Source organism: Hyperolius riggenbachi, chromosome 6 (genome assembly GCF_040937935.1).
Source record: "Hyperolius riggenbachi isolate aHypRig1 chromosome 6, aHypRig1.pri, whole genome shotgun sequence".
NCBI classification, from domain to species: domain Eukaryota; kingdom Metazoa; phylum Chordata; class Amphibia; order Anura; family Hyperoliidae; genus Hyperolius; species Hyperolius riggenbachi.
Window position 1 is genome coordinate 139,298,288 of NC_090651.1, and position 18,716 is coordinate 139,317,003.

The 18,716-nt window shown below is 44.9% G+C and overlaps 1 protein-coding gene across 2 annotated transcripts in view; it reads left to right on the forward strand.

The window, feature by feature from the left end:
- Positions 1-18,716, forward strand: part of LOC137521144 (glyoxal reductase-like) — a 219,118-nt gene that overhangs the window by 25,462 nt on the left and 174,940 nt on the right. For both annotated transcript variants that reach the window (XM_068240002.1, XM_068240003.1), the window contains exon 2: positions 12,128-12,376. In XM_068240002.1, the coding sequence (XP_068096103.1) occupies positions 12,128-12,376 (249 nt within the window). The remainder of the gene's footprint in view (positions 1-12,127; positions 12,377-18,716) is intronic.

An 18,716-nucleotide genomic window follows, 5' to 3' on the forward strand; every position in this document is an offset into this window, starting at 1 on the left:
ATCACTACCGCTACCACAAATTTCGATCACTTAACACACATTTGCACATTTGTTTCCTTGCAGTGTTAATTGTTTGTGGATACTGGCAAGCTCTTGCTGTCCTGTGTGCCCATGCGTGAAGATTTACACCACTTCCTGTCCAGAAATTCGGAGCTCTCTCCATCAAATAAAATAATTTTTTGTAGAGTCGGAAGAATCCCTGATTGTTTTTATTGCCATCTGTCATTTCCCATCTCATGACTATCGGATTTCTCTAATGGGTACACATCCAAAAAATAAAAAAAACATTTCTGTTCTATTTCCACACTACAACAACTATTAAAATCAAACAATAAATTGTAATTAAACAAACAGACAACTGCTGGAAACAAAAAAACAAACCTACACATATGGAAAATTAAAAAAAAGGAAATTAAAGATCTTAATGTTGCTGACCATATTTCCTCATTAGACTTTATCAGTCTTTAGGAATTGTAAACTGTTGACAATTGCAGAGCTTAGTAAATATTCAGACACTCCATATTTTTGAAAATTACAGCTATTGCTGCGCCCAATGGTATAGAGTTTAGTATAGTGGTATCCTATATTATGAAACCCCTGTGTCTCTGCGTCCCCTCCTGTCCCTGTGTCCATGCTTTTGTGCTACTGCGCATGTGTCTTGGGGGCGGGGTGGTGTGCGAGCGATGTGCGTGGCCAATATGCGCGCTTACATGCGGCAGTCACAGAGGAGGGAGGGGGGTTGTGAGTGAGGAATAGAGCCCATTATGTTAACCGGCTTAGGTCTGCTAGTATAGTATATAATGGTATAGCTACTATGTGGGCTGCCAGCAGTTTCCATCACTTAAAGCTGAATTATTGTAAATTCCTTCTGTTTTAAGAAGGCAAACCAACCTAATCATTGCTTTTTAGTAAGAGGGCTTTTTGGTCTCTTTTAGTCCCCTATACTCTACTTGTGGCTTTGGGTCACCCCAAGCTGCTTGATTTCTGTGTTGTACTGGTCCAAGCCCTATCCTACAGAGGCATATCAATCCCTGCCATGCACTGAAGAGGACCAAAAGTCTGAAACAGGCTGTCTGCATGTGGGGTTGATGTGGCTGTGTAAAATTTAAAGCTATAGGCTTGCTATACACCAGCGGTTCTGGATGCTAGCCTGGCTTTCAGAGGCATAAAGAGATAATTTGCATATTCAGTAGCAGTGCATTGTGGATAACTATAGATGTTCACTTAAAGCTGAATTATTGTAAATTCCTTCTGTTTTAAAGGTAACCTAAACTGAGAGGGATATGAATGTTTCCTTTTAAACAATACCAGTTGCCTGGCAGTCCCGCTGATCTGGTTGGCTGCAATAGCGGATGAATCACACACCTGAAACAAGCATGCAGCTAATCCAGTCTGACTTCAGTCAGAGCACCTGATCTGCATGCTTGTTCAGGGGCTGTGGCTGCAAGTATTAGAGACACAGGAACAGGAAAGTCAGGCAACTGGTATTATTTTAAAAGGAAAAATCATTCTCCTTCTCAGTTTAGGTTCCCTTTAAGAAGGCAAACCAACCTTCTGTAGTAGGCAAACCAAGATCTTATATAGTCCTGCTGTGCTCCTGTGTATCATAGTAGTTATGGCTCCACATAGCTCTTCACCAGTCAAATTATCCCACAGGTTGCTTTGCTGATAGTGGCCCCCAGTATAGTATAGTGGCCCCCAGTATAGCTAGTATAGTGGCCCCCCAGTATAGCTAGTATAGTGGCCCCCCAGTGAAGCTAGTATAGTGGCCCCCAGTGTAGCTAGTATAGTGGACCCCCCAATGTAGCTAGTATAGTGGTCCCCAGTATAGTGCCCCCCCCAGTGTAGCTAGTATAGTGGCCCCCAGTATAGCTAGTATAGTGGGCCCCCCAGTAAAGCTAGTATAGTGCCCCCCCAGTATAGCTAGTATAGTGGCCCCCCAGTAAAGATAGAAGGAGGGGTGGCGGGGAGGGGGGACAGATCCCCCCCCCTCACCTGGGTCCCCTCCTTCTGCCTCTCTTCCCCTCCAAAATGACAGCGGGGTCATCGGGCACCAAACAGGCAGGGCAGGCAGGCGGAGAATACTTACTTCACTTTCGCGTTCCAGCTGCTTGAACGCTGCGTCGCCGTCACGTGCCTCTTCTGCGCCTTCAATGCTGGTCACGGCATTGGAGGCCCAGAAGAGGCACGTGAAGGTGACGCAGCGTTCCAGCAGCTGGAACACGGAAATGAAGTGAGAATTCTCCACCCCCCGCCTGCCCGCCCTGCCTGTTTTGTCCCCGATGCCCTCGCTGTCATTTTGAAGGGGAAGAGGGGCAGAAGGAGGGGACCCAGATGAGGGAGGGGGGGATCTGTCCCCACTCCCCGCCGCTGTCCCTGTCACCCCTCCTTCTAGCTCTACTCTTCCCCTCCTGCTCTGCAACAATGGGGGGTCGTGGCGACACCCCCTTGGCTGCCATTCACCCGGGGCGCCACGCCCCCCTGCGCCCAATGGTAGGAACGCCACTAAGTGGGGATGGTGTGTTCAGAGGGATGTGCAATGTTAGTTTTCCGCCACACATAGCGTTTTACATTTTGGTCTCATCTGACCAGAGCACCTTCTTCCACATGTTTGCTGTGTCCCCCACATGGCTTGTGGCAAACTGCAAACGGGACTTCTTATGCTTTTCTGTTAACAATGGCTTTCTTCTTGCCACTCTTCCATAAAGGCCAACTTTGTGCAGCGTACGACTAATAGTTGTCCTATGGACAGATTCCCCCACCTGAGCTGTAGATCTCTGCAGCTCGTCCAAAGTCACCATGGGCCTCTTGACTGCATTTCTGATCAGCGCTCTCCTTGTTCGGCCTGTGAGTTTAGGTGGACGGCCTTGTCCTGGTAGGTTTACAGTTGTGCCATACTCCTTTCATTTCTGAATGATCGCTTGAACAGTGCTCCGTGGGATGTTCAAGGCTTTTGGAAATCTTTGTGTAGCCTAAGCCTGCTTTAAATTTCTCAATAACTTTATCCCTGACCTGTCTGATGTGTTCTTTGGACTTCATGGTGTTGTTGCTCCCAAGATTCTCTTAGACAACCTCTGAGGCCCTCACAGAGCAGCTGTATTTGTACTGACATTAGATTACACACAGGTGCACTCTATTTAGTCATTAGCACTCATCAAGTAATATCTATGGGCAACTGACTGCACTCAGACCAAAGGGGGCTGAATAATTATGCACACCGCACTTTGCAGTTATTTGTAAAAAAAAATGTATGGAATCATGTATGATTTTCGTTTCACTTCTCACGTGTACACCACTTTGTATTGGTCTTTCTCTTGGAATTCCAATAAAATTGCTTCAATGTGTTGTGTGTAGTACCCTATGAGACTAATGACAAACCAATAAACAAGGGAAAGCAAGCAACCTATAAAAAGCTCACATGCACCATGTCAACACAAATTCATGTGTATGCACCAGGGAAAGAATTGACTCTTGGGTGCATGTGAGATTAGAAACATATTACATTTTATTATATTACTACTAATATCTTAGAAATGTTAAACCAACACATTTACATACAAAACGTAGACTGACAAAGGTAAATATCAATTAAAAGGAGGCCATAAGCATGTCCAAAAAGTGGAGTGGGGCTGCAGTCCCCTAAACCACAAAAACCCATGGCCAATGGCTATGCGCAGAAGACTCACGAGAAGGGAATAGGCGTGTCTCGGTGGCGGCGTTCTCGGGTGGACATTCACGGAGCGCAATGTATTTAAAGGTGAGCTTTTGATTTTCATTTCTTGTTGAACTACACGTGGGGAGTCTGTCATTCTGGAGTCCAAGACCGGTCCGGACATAAGTGTAGCTTGAGATCCCTGGATGGGTAACTAATGTGCATTTACCTGCTTTACTACTAATACCTGCGCAAATTATCTGGACTATGTGCATCCATCACTAAAGTGCTTATACTGCTGCCTTATCTTTCTACTGCATGGCTGCAATGAACTGCTTTCACACTGATCTATACTTGCTATGCATGAGATTCTGCGACTGGGAATCTGCTCTATGACCTCCTGTAGATGAACTGTGCATATATTTCAAGCTGTGACTACTCATCGATCACCTCTGTCAGGTGCATGTTTGCACGTTAAAGTTTTACAATCTTGCCTACCATACAGCTTGGATATATGGATTTGCTTTCATATTGATTGTGCCTGTCAAGCATGAGATTCTGCAAATGGGAATCTTAACTGTTTTCCTAGTTCTTATCTACCTAGTCCTAGTGGATGCTGAATTTGCTGGAGAAGGGACATTTTGTCTCTCCAACTACCTATGTTTGGGAGTAATACAGACTGAAGTCTAACAATATATTTTGGCAGAACAGTGTCAACAATACATGGGTTTTTGTGGTTTAGGGGACTGCAGCCCCACTCTACTTTTTTGCACATGCTTATGGCCTCCTTTTAATTGATATTTATCTTTTTCAGTGTATGTTTTCTATGTATATTTGTTGGTTAACCAGTTCGGCCTATCTGGACGAGCTTCCTCGTCCAGATGGGCACTGATGCTCCCACCGCATGGTGCGCGCGATGGGGTGTGCTCCCGCTGCCCGCCACTAGCACCCCGATCAGTGAATGGGAATATAATTCCCATTCACCGATCTAACTTCTCCGCAGAAATACTGACGCTTTCTATCCAGAGAGCGCGGTATTTCTGCCCCCAGGAAACTTCTCCTCTGCTTTTTAGTTCCTGGATGCGAGATCGTTCGCATCCAGGACTTTTTTCACTGTAACTGTAAATAGTAAACTGCACCCACATACATTTTTAATTAAACAATAATGTTATTTTACATTTAAAATAAGCAGTTTCCCTCCTACACCAAAATTACCCACATACATTTTTTATTAAAAAAAAAATACAATAAAAAACAAAAACAACATAAATAGTTACCCAAGGGTCTGAACTTTTTAAATATGCATGTCAAGAGAATATGTTATTATATTATTTAAAATTATAAGCTTATAAATAGTGATGGACGCAAATTGAAAAAATGCACCTTTATTTCTAAATGAAATATCGGCACCATAAATTGTGATAGGAACATTGTTTAAACGGTGTAATAACCGGGACAGATGGGCAAATAAAATACATGAGTTTTTCAATTACGGTAGCGTATATTAATTTCAAACTATAATGGCCAAAAACTGAGAAATAATGAATTTTTTTCATTTCTTTCTTAATCTTCCTAAAATGCATGCAGAAAAAAATAATTCTTAGCAAAAGGTACCACCCAAAGAAAGCCTAATTAGTGGCGGAAAAAACAAGACATAGATCAATTCATTGTGATAAGTAGCAATAAAGTTATAGGCGAATGAATGAGAGGTGAACGTTGCTCGGATGCATGAGATTTTCGGTACTGCGGTGCTGAACCGGTTAACATTTCTAAGATATTATTAGTAATATAATAAAATTTTAATATTTTTCTAATCTCACATGCACCCAAGAGTCAATTCTTTCCCTGGTTCATACACATTCCAATAAAATTGATTCATGTTTGTGGCAGTAATGGGGGGGGGGGGGGGGGGGTCGAATACTTTTGCAAGCCACTGTATGTTATCCAAATTTGCACAGACAATTACAATTCAATTTGTTGTTTGTCTAGTTAACCTTAATTATGTGTCAGTTTGCAAAATATGTTCAACTAGGACTTTCAATATAAGAAATACAGTGGGTTGCAATAGTATTCGGCCCCCTTGAAGTTTTTCACATTTTGTCACATTACTGCCACAAACATGCATCAATGTTATTGGAATTCCACGTGAAAGACCAATACTAAGTGGTGTACACGTGAGAAGTGGATCGAAAATCATACATCATTCCAACATTTTTTACGAATAAATAACTGCAAAGTAGGGTGTGCGTAATTATTCAGCCCCCTGAGTCAATACTTTGTAGAACCACCTTTTGCTGCAATTACAGCTGCCAGTCTTTTAGGGTATGTCTCTACCAGCTTTGCACATCTAGAGACTGAAATCCTTGCCCATTCTTCTTTGCAAAACAGCTCCAGCTCAGTCAGATTAGATGGACAGCGTTTGTGAACAGCAGTTTTCAGATCTTGCCACAGATTGTATTTAGATCTGGACTTTGACTGGGCCACTCCAACGCATAGATATGTTTTGTTTTAAACCATTCCATTGTTGCCCTGGCTTTATGTTTAGGGTCATTGTCCTGCTGGAAGTTGAACCTCAGCCCCAGTCTCAAGTCTTTTGCAGTCTCCAAGAGGTTTTCTTCCAAGTTTGCCCTGTATTTGGCTCCATCCATCTTCCCATCAACTCTGACCAGCTTCCCTGTCCCTGCTGAAGAGATGCACCCCCCGAGCATGATGCTGCCACCACCATATTTGACTGTGGGGATGGTGTGTTCAGAGTGATGTGCAGTGTTAGTTTTCTGCCACACATAGCGTTTTGCATTTTGGCCAAAAAGTTCCATTTTGGTCTCATCTGACCAGAGCACCTTCTTCTACATGGTTGCTGTGTCCCCCACATGGCTTGTGGCAAACTGAAAACGGGACTTCTTATGCTTTCTGTTAACAATGCCTTTCTTCTTGCCACTCTTCCATAAAGGCCAACTTTGTGCAGTGCATGACTAATAGTTGTCCTATGGACAGAGTCTCCCACCTGAGCTGTAGATCTCTGCAGCTCGTCCAAAGTCACCATGGGCCTCTTGACTGCATTTCTGATTAGCGCTCTCCTTGTTCGGCCTGTGAGTTTAGGTGGATGGCCTTGTCTTGGTAGGTTTACAGTTGTGCCATACTTCTTCCATTTCTGAATGATCGCTTGAACAGTGCTCCTTGGGATGTTCAAGGATTTGGAAATCTTTTTGTAGCCTAAGCCTGCTTTAAATTTCTTAATAACTTGATCCCTGACCTGTCTTGGACCTGTCTTGTGTGTTCTTTGGACTTCATGGTGTTGTTGCTCCCAATATTCTCTTAGACAACCTCTGAGGCCCTCACAGAGCAGCTGTATTTGCACTGATATTAGATTACACACAGGTGCACTCTATTTAGTCATTAGCACTCATCAGGCAATGTCTATAGGCAACTGACTGCACTCAGATCAAAGGGGGCCAAATAATTATGCACACACCCAGAGCTGGGACAAAGTCCTTCAGCACCCAAGGCTGAGACACCAAAGTGCGCCCCTCCATCCCTCCCACCCCAGCCGTCACACACTGATTGCTATTAGACTAAGAGGACCACAGGGCCCACAACCTCCCCAACACCTTCATATCTAGTTATCTGGCTTGCAGTCACTGCTATGTATCCCCTTTTCTTATTTATTTCTGCTTCAAACACAATTAGGAATGACAGCTGAATGAATTGTGCGCCCCCTCCTACACTGCGCCCCGAGGCTGGAGCCTCTCCAGCCTATGCCTCGGCCCGGCCCTGCACACACCACTTTGCAGTTATTTATTTGTAAAAAATGTTTGGAATCATGTATGATTTTCGTTCCACTTCTCACATGTACACCACTTTGTGTTGGTCTTTCATGTGGAATTCCAATAGAATTGATTCAAGTTTGTAGCAGTAATATGACAAAATGTGGAAAACTTCAAGGGGGCCGAATACTTTTGCAACCCACTGTATTTCTGGTGGAAAAAAAAATATTTTTTCAAGGTTTGCAGTCCTTTTTAGTAGAGTTCAGACATATTATGTAACCTGCTGGAATTGTGATTTCTTAGGTATACCATGCTTTGTACTTAGTTACCATGCTGTCATCTCAGCGGTAGAATTTTTGCATTATCCTCTGGCGGTGTCTTCTGATAAGTTGACACTGAGAGGGTTTGCTGCGCTGGATGTTCTGCCAGAGCCATTAGTGCACAACAAGGGTCTGTGCCCATTGGCAGAGACTCTGAATGCTGTTCATTCATCTCGCTCTGGGTATTATATGTTTAGTCTATGAGAAGCAGAAGCTCTTCTATCCGACTAAACACCGAATCCAGCTCTCTATAATGAGAACCTGTCTCTGAGAATAAAAGTTGCATGGTTACATAATTTTCTTTTGAACAGCTTTTCTTTCCAGAGAAAATACATAGTCACAGTTACCGTACTTACTGTGCTTGATACAGTGCTGTGAAAAACTATTTGCCCCCTTCCTGATTTCTTATTCTTTTGCATGTTTGTCACACTTAACTGTTTCTGCTCATCAAAAACCGTTAAAGGGAAGGTTCAGGGAGGGTGGAGAAAAAATAAAAATCAATTTCCACTTACCTGGGGCTTCCTCCAGCCCGTGGCAGGCAGGAGGTGCCCTCGCCGCCGCTCCGCAGGCTCCCGGTGGTCTCCGGTGGCCGACCCGACCTGGCCAGGCCGGCTGCCAGGTCGGGCTCTTCTGCGTTCCAAGTCCTGGTACTTCTGCGTCCCACGCCGGCGCTCTGACGTCATCGGACGTCCGCCGGGCTGTACTGCGCATGCGCAGTAGTTCTGCGCATGCGCAGTACAGCCCGGCGGACGTCAGATGACGTCAGCGCGCCGGTGTGGGACGCAGAAGTACCAGGACTTGGAGCGCAGAAGAGCCCGACCTGGCAGCCGGCCTGGCCAGGTCGGGTCGGTCACCGGAGACCACCGGGAGCCTGCGGAGCGGCGGCGAGGGCACCTCCTGCCTGCCACGGGCTGGAGGAAGCCCCAGGTAAGTGGAAATTGATTTTTATTTTTTCTCCACCCTCCCTGAACCTTTCCTTTAACTATTAGTCAAAGATAACATAATTGAAAATAAAATGCGGTTTTAAATGATGGTTTTTATTATTTAGTGAGAAAAAAAACTCAAAACCTACATGGCCCTGCGTGAAAAAGAAATTGCCCCCCTGAACCTAATAACTGGTTGGGCCACCCTTAGCAGCAATAACTGCAATCAAGTGTTTGCGATAACTTGCAACGAGTCTTTTACAGCGCTCTGGATGAATTTTGGCCCACTCATCTTTGCAGAATTGTTGTAATTCAGCTTTATTTGAGGGTTTTCTAGCATGAACCGCCTTTTTAAGGTCATGCCACAACATCTCAATAGGATTCAGGTCAGGACTTTGACTAGGCCACTCCAAAGTCTTCATTTTGTTTTTCTTCAGCCATTCAGAGGTGGATTTGCTGGTGTGTTTTGGGTCATTGTCCTGCTGCAGCACCCAAGATCACTTCAGCTTGAGTTGACGAACAGATGGCCGGACATTCTCCTTCAGGATTTTTTGGTAGACAGTAGAATTCATGGTTCCATCTATCACAGCAAGCCTTTCAGGTCCTGAAGCAGCAAAACAACCCCAGACCATCACACTACCACCACCATATTTTACTGTTGGTATGATGTTCTTTTGCTGAAATACTGTGTTACTGCTACGCTAGATGTAACGGGACACGCACCTTCCAAAAAGTTCAACTTTTGTCTCGTCGGTCCACAAGGTATTTCCCCAAAAGTCTTGGCAATCATTGAGATGTTTTTTTAGCAAAATTGAGATGAGCCTTAATGTTCTTTTTGCTTAAAAGTGGTTTGCGCCTTGGATATCTACCATGCAGGCCGTTTTTGCCCAGTCTCTTTCTTGCGGTGGAGTCGTGAACACTGACCTTAATTGAGGCAAGTGAGGCCTGCAGTTCTTTAGATGTTGTCCTGGGGTCTTTTGTGGCCTCTCGGATGAGTTTTCTCTGCGCTCTTGGGGTAATATTGGTCGGCCGGCCACTCCTGGGAAGGTTCATCACTGTTCCATGTTTTTGCCATTTGTGGATAATGGCTCTCACTGTGGTTTGCTGAAGTCCCAAAGCTTTAGAAATGGCTTTATAACCTTTATTAGACTGATAGATCTCAATTACAGTACTTTTGTTCTCATTTGTTCCTGAATTTCTTGGGATCTTGGCATGATGTCTAACTTTTGAGGTGCTTTTGGTCTACTTCTCTGTGTCAGATAGCTCCTATTTAAGTGATTTCTTGATTGAAACAGGTGTGGCAGTAATCAGGCCTGGGGGTGACTACAGAAATTGAACTCAGGTGTAATAAACCACCTTTAAGTTATTTTTTAACAAGGGGGGCAATCACTTTTTCACACAGGGCCATGTAGATTTTGAGTTTTTTTCTCACTAAATAATAAAAACCATCATTTAAAACTGCATTTTGTGTTCAATTATGTTATCTTTGACTAATAGTTAACGGTTTTTGATGAGCAGAAACATTTAAGTGTGACAAACATGCAAAAGAATAAGGAATCAGGAAGGGGGCAAATAGTTTTTCACACCACTGTATGTTAAAGCTGAACTCCACTACCTCCACTCCACTAAATTTACAGCATCACGGAAGTGAGTTCACCTCTCACATTTTTTTTTTACTTTTCTTACATTACATACACTGGAGATATGACACATCGATACAAGTAGTCAATGTACAACTTCTATAACCTGTAACAATGTAAATTTTCTGTACCATCAAATCAACTCAACACATAGCCAATAATGTCTAAACTGCTGGCAACAAAGGTGAGTACGCCCCTAAGTGAAGAATATAAAAATTCTGCCCAATTAGGCATTTTGCCTCCCCCACCCAGGGTCTTTTTACTTGTTAGTGTTACAAGGTCTAAAGTGTGACTGGAGATCAGGGATCATATGCAGTTTAATTTTTCTTCTGAGTTTTCTCCTACGTGCTACTTCACACTATGTCAATAAAATGTCTTTTAAACCACCAGCATATAAGAAAATACTCAAAAATACTATAATGACTCAGCTATAATGATTCCTGAGCAAAGCCAGACTGAATGCTCAGTCGGGGATTTTATCAGGGCTGATTAGAAGCAGGCTGAGAAGTGAAAAATGAAACGGAGAGCAGGGTAGGTGTTTTCTCTAATGCTCCCACTGATATATATGCTAAAATACATCAGGGTGCTTCGTCTCTAGTTCACTTTAAAGAGAAGTTGAAAAGTTATTTCCTAGGAGAAAAGTCAATTTTATATGGGCCCAATTAACTTTTTCTCTTGCGTTTTCTCCTAGGTAATTCTTATCTTCTCTTTAAAATAACTTTTCAGCACACCCCATAAGACCAATCCTTTGCTAATTACACTGGATACCCATAAGATGGAGAATCTTTTTCAAAATTGGCATGCTAACATGCATGTCCCTACATGACCTAGGCCCGGGATACCTGAAGAATTTGTTGCAACTGCGTCACACCTCCTACAACCTCAGATTAAAAGGTTCCGATAACTTGACCACCCCCAGAGTTCAACTAAAAGCCTTTGGAGCCACAGCTTTCTGTTATATTGCCTCTACCCTGTGGAATGCTTTGTCAAACGTCATCAAGACAGCGCCAACCCTAGACACGTTTAAATCAAAATTGAATATAACATAACTTTTCCTCCTGTACACATCACATTTCCTCCTGTACACATCACTGCACTGATCTGAGACAAGCTTATGCGCTGTGGATGCTACAGCGTGGGAAGCCTCTTTAGGATCCAGAGGCCTCCCTCTCAGGTAAGTATGTCTTTAACCTAAGCTTTACCTGGGGTACACATTAATGTCTAAACCACTGGTTATGAAAATTAAAATTGAGCCCAAAGTGTCAATATTGTGTGTGCCTAGCAATATTTTCCAGCACGGCCTTAACTCACTTGGGCATGGAATTCACTAGCGCTTCACAGGTTGCCACTGGAATCCTCTTCCACTCCTCCATGACAGAGATCATGGATGTGACAGACTGACAGGTGACATTAGCATTTGTTATATAGAGGAACTCTACATGTTTTCTTACAAAAACATTTACCTGTGTGTCAGTGTGATGTGTGCTTTAGGACACAAAGGCCTCAATTCACGGAGTTTTATCAAACACTTTATCAAACGTTTGATAAACGTTTGATAAATTACCTCATGGGTAAAATCTAATTTTGAATTAACTAAGGTGTTATATATATATCGAATGTTTTACAGATAAAACGTTCAACAAATATATAACACCTTAGTTAGCTTTTACCCATGAGGTAAATTATCAAACGTTTGATAAAGTGTTTGATAAACGTTTGATAATGCTCCGTGAATTGAGGCCAAACTCTCAATTTACAATGTTAAAGCTGCATGAACATAAACACCGACTTTGTAAATTGTTACTGTAATCGTGTTTGTATTCTATAGGGCTGTCGCATAATGGAGGATATTCCCATGAGGCAGTGCTCTATGCGTTGACAACCTGTGGCATTCGACACCTTGATACCGCTATGCGATATGGAAACGAGGAGCAAGTGGGGAAAGCGATATGTGAGAGTGGCGTAAAGAGAGAAGATCTGTGGATCACCACCAAGCTGTGGCCGGGGGATTATGGCTATGAGAACGCCATACAAGCATGCCTGGATTCGTGTAAAAGGCTGGGGGTAGATTATGTGGGTAAGGAGAACATTATCTCTCTCTCCATGTGTAAATGTTTCCAGTGGTAAATCCAGAATATGATGCTGTAATGGTGGAAAACTGGTAACAGATCTCACAAATCATGGAAAGCAATGATGTCAGTTACCATTGTTTAGCTTATGAAAAATGCAAATTGGATTTAGACATATCCTTTCTGGAACACATGTCTGATATTAACTGGAGAGCCCTCTGGGTGTGAATTATAAGCTCTTTCTCTGTTCCATTTCAGGATGCCAATTTTATGGATTTTTAAAGCAGTAGATGTCAATTTCTGAAATTTTAATTAGATGCTGCTTAGAAAGAATTTCTACCCACCTTTGAAGTGTACCCGTAAAATTGAGTTTGCAAATACACATACTCTAGAAACCGAGTTTGCAAATACACATACTATGGAGGCATGGCGATCCTGGCAACAGGTGACAAGGCAGGGGAAAATTGCTTTAACAACTTTGATGAAAACTGTTCTCCTTCACCAGACAGAGAAAATATTTGAATGGGGGGGGGGGGGGGGGAATCTATAATATCCCATTTTTATTTGCCTGTTTCTATCAAACCTTGTACACATCTAAGGTAAACTACACGAATGAAGAACTGGAAGACTTCATGGAATGTATAGATATACCACAGCTGTCAGAAGACGTTTCAATGATCCTAGATAAAGAAATACTCACACGGGTAGAGAAAGAGCTAGTGCTCTGAACCAAGCAGTACCCGTCCTGTATATCGGTGAACAAAAGACTCCTACTTCCTGCATATGCACAGACTAAGCTTATGCATTTCTCAGCCCATATACACAGGTGCTGAGAACTGCATGCAATAGACACATCAGTTCCACATAAAAGCAATACGTGTTAGCAGGTACACCTCGTGCAGGCTGCTTTCTGTAGATAAAGAAATAACTGTGGAGCAAGTACAGCTAGCTATGTTCGACCTTAAAGTTAACAAGACCCCAGGTCCAGATGGCCTACCATCACAATTCTACCATAGTTACCCCAAACTAATAGCCACTAAGCTCTGTCTGCTGTTCAATAAAGTATTAGAAGGTTCAGAGCTACCACCATCATTCTCTGAAGCTATTAATATAGTATTGCTCAAGCCCAACAAAGACCCTACTTGTTGTGGTTCATATATACCCATATCTCTCCTAAACTCAGATGCAAAAATACTGAATATTGTCAAATAGACTAACTTCAGTAATTACCTCCATCGTACACTGTGACCAGACAGGCTTTATGCAAGGCAGAAGCACTGACGTAAATCTTTGCAGATCATTTACTAATATCTCTATGCCTTCTCTGGAATTCGGCCGCAGGTTTGTCACATTGCTGGATACAGAGAAGGCGTTTGATTCCATGGAATTACCCTTTCTATGGAAGACTTTGGCCCAATATGGCTTCAGGGACAAGTATATTTCATGGATCAAAGCTCTCTATCATGATCCTGTAGCAAGGTTAAAAACGGTATTTCTCAGCCTTTTCCACTGTCCCGAGGCACAAGGCAGAGTTGCCTGCTGCCACCATACCTATTTGCATTGGCTATTGAGCCACTGGCTATCTTAATTTGAGAATCAACATATATTAATTGTATTCCTTTCGGCAGCATTGAGGAAAAAATATCAATGTAAGCAGACAACACGCTTCTGTACTTGGGGGATCCCGGGCCTTCTCTCCTAAATGCACTTGAAACAATCAGAGTTTTTGGTAAAATCTGGTCTTGGGATGAACCATAGTAAGTCATTCATGATGCCACTTAACAACTTTCGGACAGGCGGGTACAATTGCACCTTGACATGGGCTACACAATACAAATACCTGAGTATTAACATCACCACAAATCTTTCTTATTTTATAGACTAAATGTGCAATCGGTGGTGGACGCCTTTAAGAAAAAATCTCTAGTTTGAAAGTCACTTTCTATTTCTCTTATAGGCAAAATAAACATTTTTCAAATTATTTTTCTTCCTAAATTCTTATATATTTTCTGTCAGTTTCCAGTCATTTACCCTAAATCTTTTTTCAAAAAGCTACATTCTATGACATTCCTTTGTAGCAAACAGAGGCGCCCCACAAGGATATACACAAAATCCTCTTCCTTTCTCTTTCTACGGCAACAACCTCTGCAGCCGTGTTAAGGGTAGGACCCTTTTTCCTCCACAGAAACAGTGATACTTTCAGTCACAGCGCCAGGGATTTATGTTGCAAGGAAACTCCAATCCACCTCCAGAGGCCCCTCCTATGCTGTGGGTGCTGTGTGAGATACTCTCAGCCACCCAGTAAAACAAAAAGGAGAAGGTGCTCTCAGTGGATAAATGTCAGGCAAAGTTTTATTGGAAGTGATAAATAATAACAGTAAAACTCACATCATGAGGGTCCTACACCAATTAGGACCCTCTACGGTTATATCGCTTCCCACCCTGTGGTACTCAGCAACAAATGCGATCAGAGATGCATAGCCCGCTCTCGTCCCAACTAGTTTCGGCCTCCCGCCGTCAGCAGGAGAGCACCTTCTCCTTTTTGTTTTATTGGGTGGCTGAGAGTATCTCACACAGCACCCACAGCATAGGAGGGGCCTCTGGAGGTGGATTGGAGTTTCCTTGCAACGTAAATCCCTGGCGCTGTGACTGAAAGTATCACTACATTCTATGACATGTCCAATTGTTTGGGGTGGGGGGGGGGAGGTGGTGTTCTCTTAAGACAAATACAATGCCGCTGTGGCTGTAGAGGCGGTCAGGATGGGCTCTTATGAGAGACTTACCCTTTAGGCACTCAGAGGTACTAACAACGACACAAGATGCTTCATCCCTATGTCCACCACAGTCAGTATGGAAGTTTATGGTTAAATTTACCAGTGGAACAAATAAAACCTCCCCCATACCCCGCTGTGGGATAATCCCAATTAGGTTTATTTTCTGCAAATTCCAGATCCAAGAATATGGACCCACCAAGACATCAAAGCTTTACAACATTTAGTAGATGCAGGGGCGTAACTAGAGGGGAGCAGTGCGATCATTGGGGAGCCTAGAGCTGTATTGGGCCCCAACCACTAACCTTCCTTCCTCTGAAACAGAGGACTATATTTCAGATCAGGTGTTTTTGTGACTTCACTTGTTATGGGTGTGAAGATCATGATGGCCACACTTGTTTTATGACACTTGTGAGATGGGCCCCAAGGCCATAAAGGGCACCAAGGGGAGGCAAGGGAAGGGGTGTGAACATGGGGTGGCCCCATCAAAGTTTTGCTTGGGGGGGGGGGGACATGAATTGTAGTTACACCACTGAATAGGTGAAAATGGAATTATGGCCTTTAAAGAGGAGCTGTTAGGTATAGGGTCTCAGAGACAAAAAACACATATATCAGTAGCTAAATACTGGCTGTACTTACATTACATATGCATTTTACTGTCCACGTTTGGATTTCACAGAATTTTTATATAGTATATGCAGAGAATGATGCTCCTGACAGCTCATGGCAGGTTCCATGTTTGTCTGTCTTGTCTGAAGCCAATTGTGATGTCATATCCTCCCTTACCCTGCTTCCTGATTAATTATACATTAGCCCTCCCAAGTCCCAGCCCTCAGACACTCCTACCAGTCTCTGGTCTTATGCTCGGTACACAAGATGCGTTTTCCCGCTCGATCCGCGGGTCAATCGGGATCGATTCGATTATTTCCAACATGTTAATTATGCCAAATCGACGGCAGGAACGATCGAAATCCGAATCGAGCATGTTGGAAATAATCTAATCGACCCGCGGATCGTGCGGGAAAACGCATCGTGTGGATTAGGCACTCAGCGGGGAGCGATCATGTCTGGGTTGCGTGCGATCTCGCTGTCAGTTGGGGTGGGGGGAGCTGTGCGAGCGATTGCGTTGTCAGTCGCGCGGGGGGGGGGGGGGGTGTTGCGGATGATTGCGATGTCATTCAATTTGCGGGCGGTTGCGATGTCGGTCGTTTTGCTTGCGATTGCGATGTCAGTCGTTTTGCTTGCGATTGCGATGTCAGGCGTTTTGCGAGCGATTGCGATGTCGGTCGTTTTGCTTGCGATGTCAGTCGTTTTGCTTGCGATTGCAATGTTGGTCGTTTTGTTTGCGATTGCAAAGTCAGTCGTTTTGCGGCCGATTGCGAAGTCAGTCGTTTTGCTTGCGATTGCGATGTCGGTCGTTTTGCTTGCGATGTCGGTCGTTTTGCTTGCGATTGCGATGTCGGTCGTTTTGCTTGCGATGTCGGTCGTTTTGCTTGCGATGTTGGTCGTTTTGCTTGCGATTGCGATGTTGGTCGTTTTGCTTGCGATTTCGATGTCGTTTTGCGGCCGATTGCGATGTCGGTCGTTTTGCTTGTGATTGCGATGTTGGTCGTTTTGCTTGCGATTTCGATGTCGATCGTTTTGCGGCCGATTGCGATGTCGGTCGTTTTGCTTGCGATGTCGGTCGTTTTTCTTGCGATTGCGATGTCGGTTGTTTTGCTTGCGATTGCGATGTCGGTCGTTTTGCTTGCGATGTCGGTCGTTTTGCAAGCGATTGCGATGTCGGTTGTTTTGCTTGCGATTGCGATGTCAGTCGTTTTGCTTGCGATTGCGAAGTCAGTCGTTTTGCTTGCGATTGCGATGTCGGTCGTTTTGCTTGCGATGTCGGTCGTTTTGCTTGCGATTACGAAGTCAGTAGTTTTGCTTGCGATTGCGATGTCGGTCGTTTTGCTTGCGATGTCGGTCGTTTTGCGAGCGATTGCGCTATCGGTCGTTTTGCTTGTGATTGCGATGTCGGTCGTTTTTCTTGCGATGTCGGTCGTTTTGCGAGCGATTGCGAAGACGGTCGTTTGGGGGGGTGCCGCCGATCGCGGGTGGGTGGGCGGTGTATGCCGCCGATCGCAGGTGTCAACAGCCGGGGTGTGGGGGTGCCACCGATCGCGGGTGTCACTCGCGGGAGGGGGGGGGGCGGGTGTCAGTCGCGCGGGGGGATTGGTGCCGCCGATCGCGGGTGTCACTCGCGGGGGGTTCTGGTGGGTGCCGCCGATCGCGGGTGTCACTCGCGGGGGGGTGGGGCTTGCCGCCGATCGCAGGTGTCACTCGCGGGGGGGGGGTGCCACCGATCACGGGTGTCACTCGGGGGGGGTGGGGTGGAGGGGGGATGGGGGGATCCGCCGATCGCGGGTGTCACTCGCGGGGGGGGGGGGGGGGAGGATGGGGGGTGGTGCCGCCGATCGCGGGTGTCACTCGCGGTGGGGTGGAGGGACGGTGCCGCCGATTGCGGGTGTCACTCGCGGGGGGGGGGGCGCCGATCGCGGGTGTCACGCGGGGGGGATTTGTGGTTTGCTGCCGATCGCGGGTGTCACTCGCGGGGGCGGGGTTGTCTTTCGGGTGCTGCCGATCGCGGGTGTCACTCGCGGGCGGGGGGGGGGGCTGTGGGTGCCGCCGATCGCGGGTGTCACTCGGCGGGGGGTGGGGTAGGATTTGGGGGGGTTGCCGCAGGCAGCCTGCAGCTGACACTCGGGGTGTCTGGATGGGGAGGGAAGGAGAGAGGGACCAGCCAATGAGGCTGCAGCAGGGCTGGATAGGGAAATGAAGGGGTGGTGCAGGGAGGGCAGTAGAGAGGAAGTAAGACCTTCCCATACTGCTTTGCAGGCTGACTGCGGCTTTTTTCCTCCTAAACAGCCTGGAGATAAGGAAGGCTGCTATTCAGCCCACAATAAAGTAAGAGAGTTTTTTAACTTCAGTATTGATATTTGGCTTCCTTCCACACTGTTTAACACAGGGGAACATAGATCAAAATTACTTGTTTTTGCCTGACAGTTACTCTTTAAAGAGACACCGAGGCGAAAATAAACTTATGATATTATGAATTGTATGCAGTACAGCTAAGAAAGAGATCATTAGTAGCAAAGAAATTACTCTAATATTGTTTCCAGTACAGAAGGAGTTAAGAAACTTGTGCCCCAGCATGCTGCCTGTATAATAAAATTCACCTGAGAGCCGCATATCAGTCGGTTCCACCGTGTATCCCTCCTACCTTGCAGAAAAAGGCCTCTACTTTCTCTGTATCTGATAGAGCAGGCTTTCTCAACCAGGGTTCCTTGAGTACACTGCAGGGGTTCATTGGCATTTTCCCCCATCGTGGGGGAAGTATAATGGAGCTCACTATAATAGGTGGTACTGTAACAAGAAGCACTAAATTAGGGGCTTAGGAGGCAGTATAATGAGTGGCAGTGTAATAGGGGTAGTGAAATAAACAGCCACACATACTTTTAAAGGCCATGCCTCCTGCAAAATAAATGCTGGGGTTCCTCAAGATCAAAAAATTGTTTGCAGGGGTTCCTTGAGATCCAAA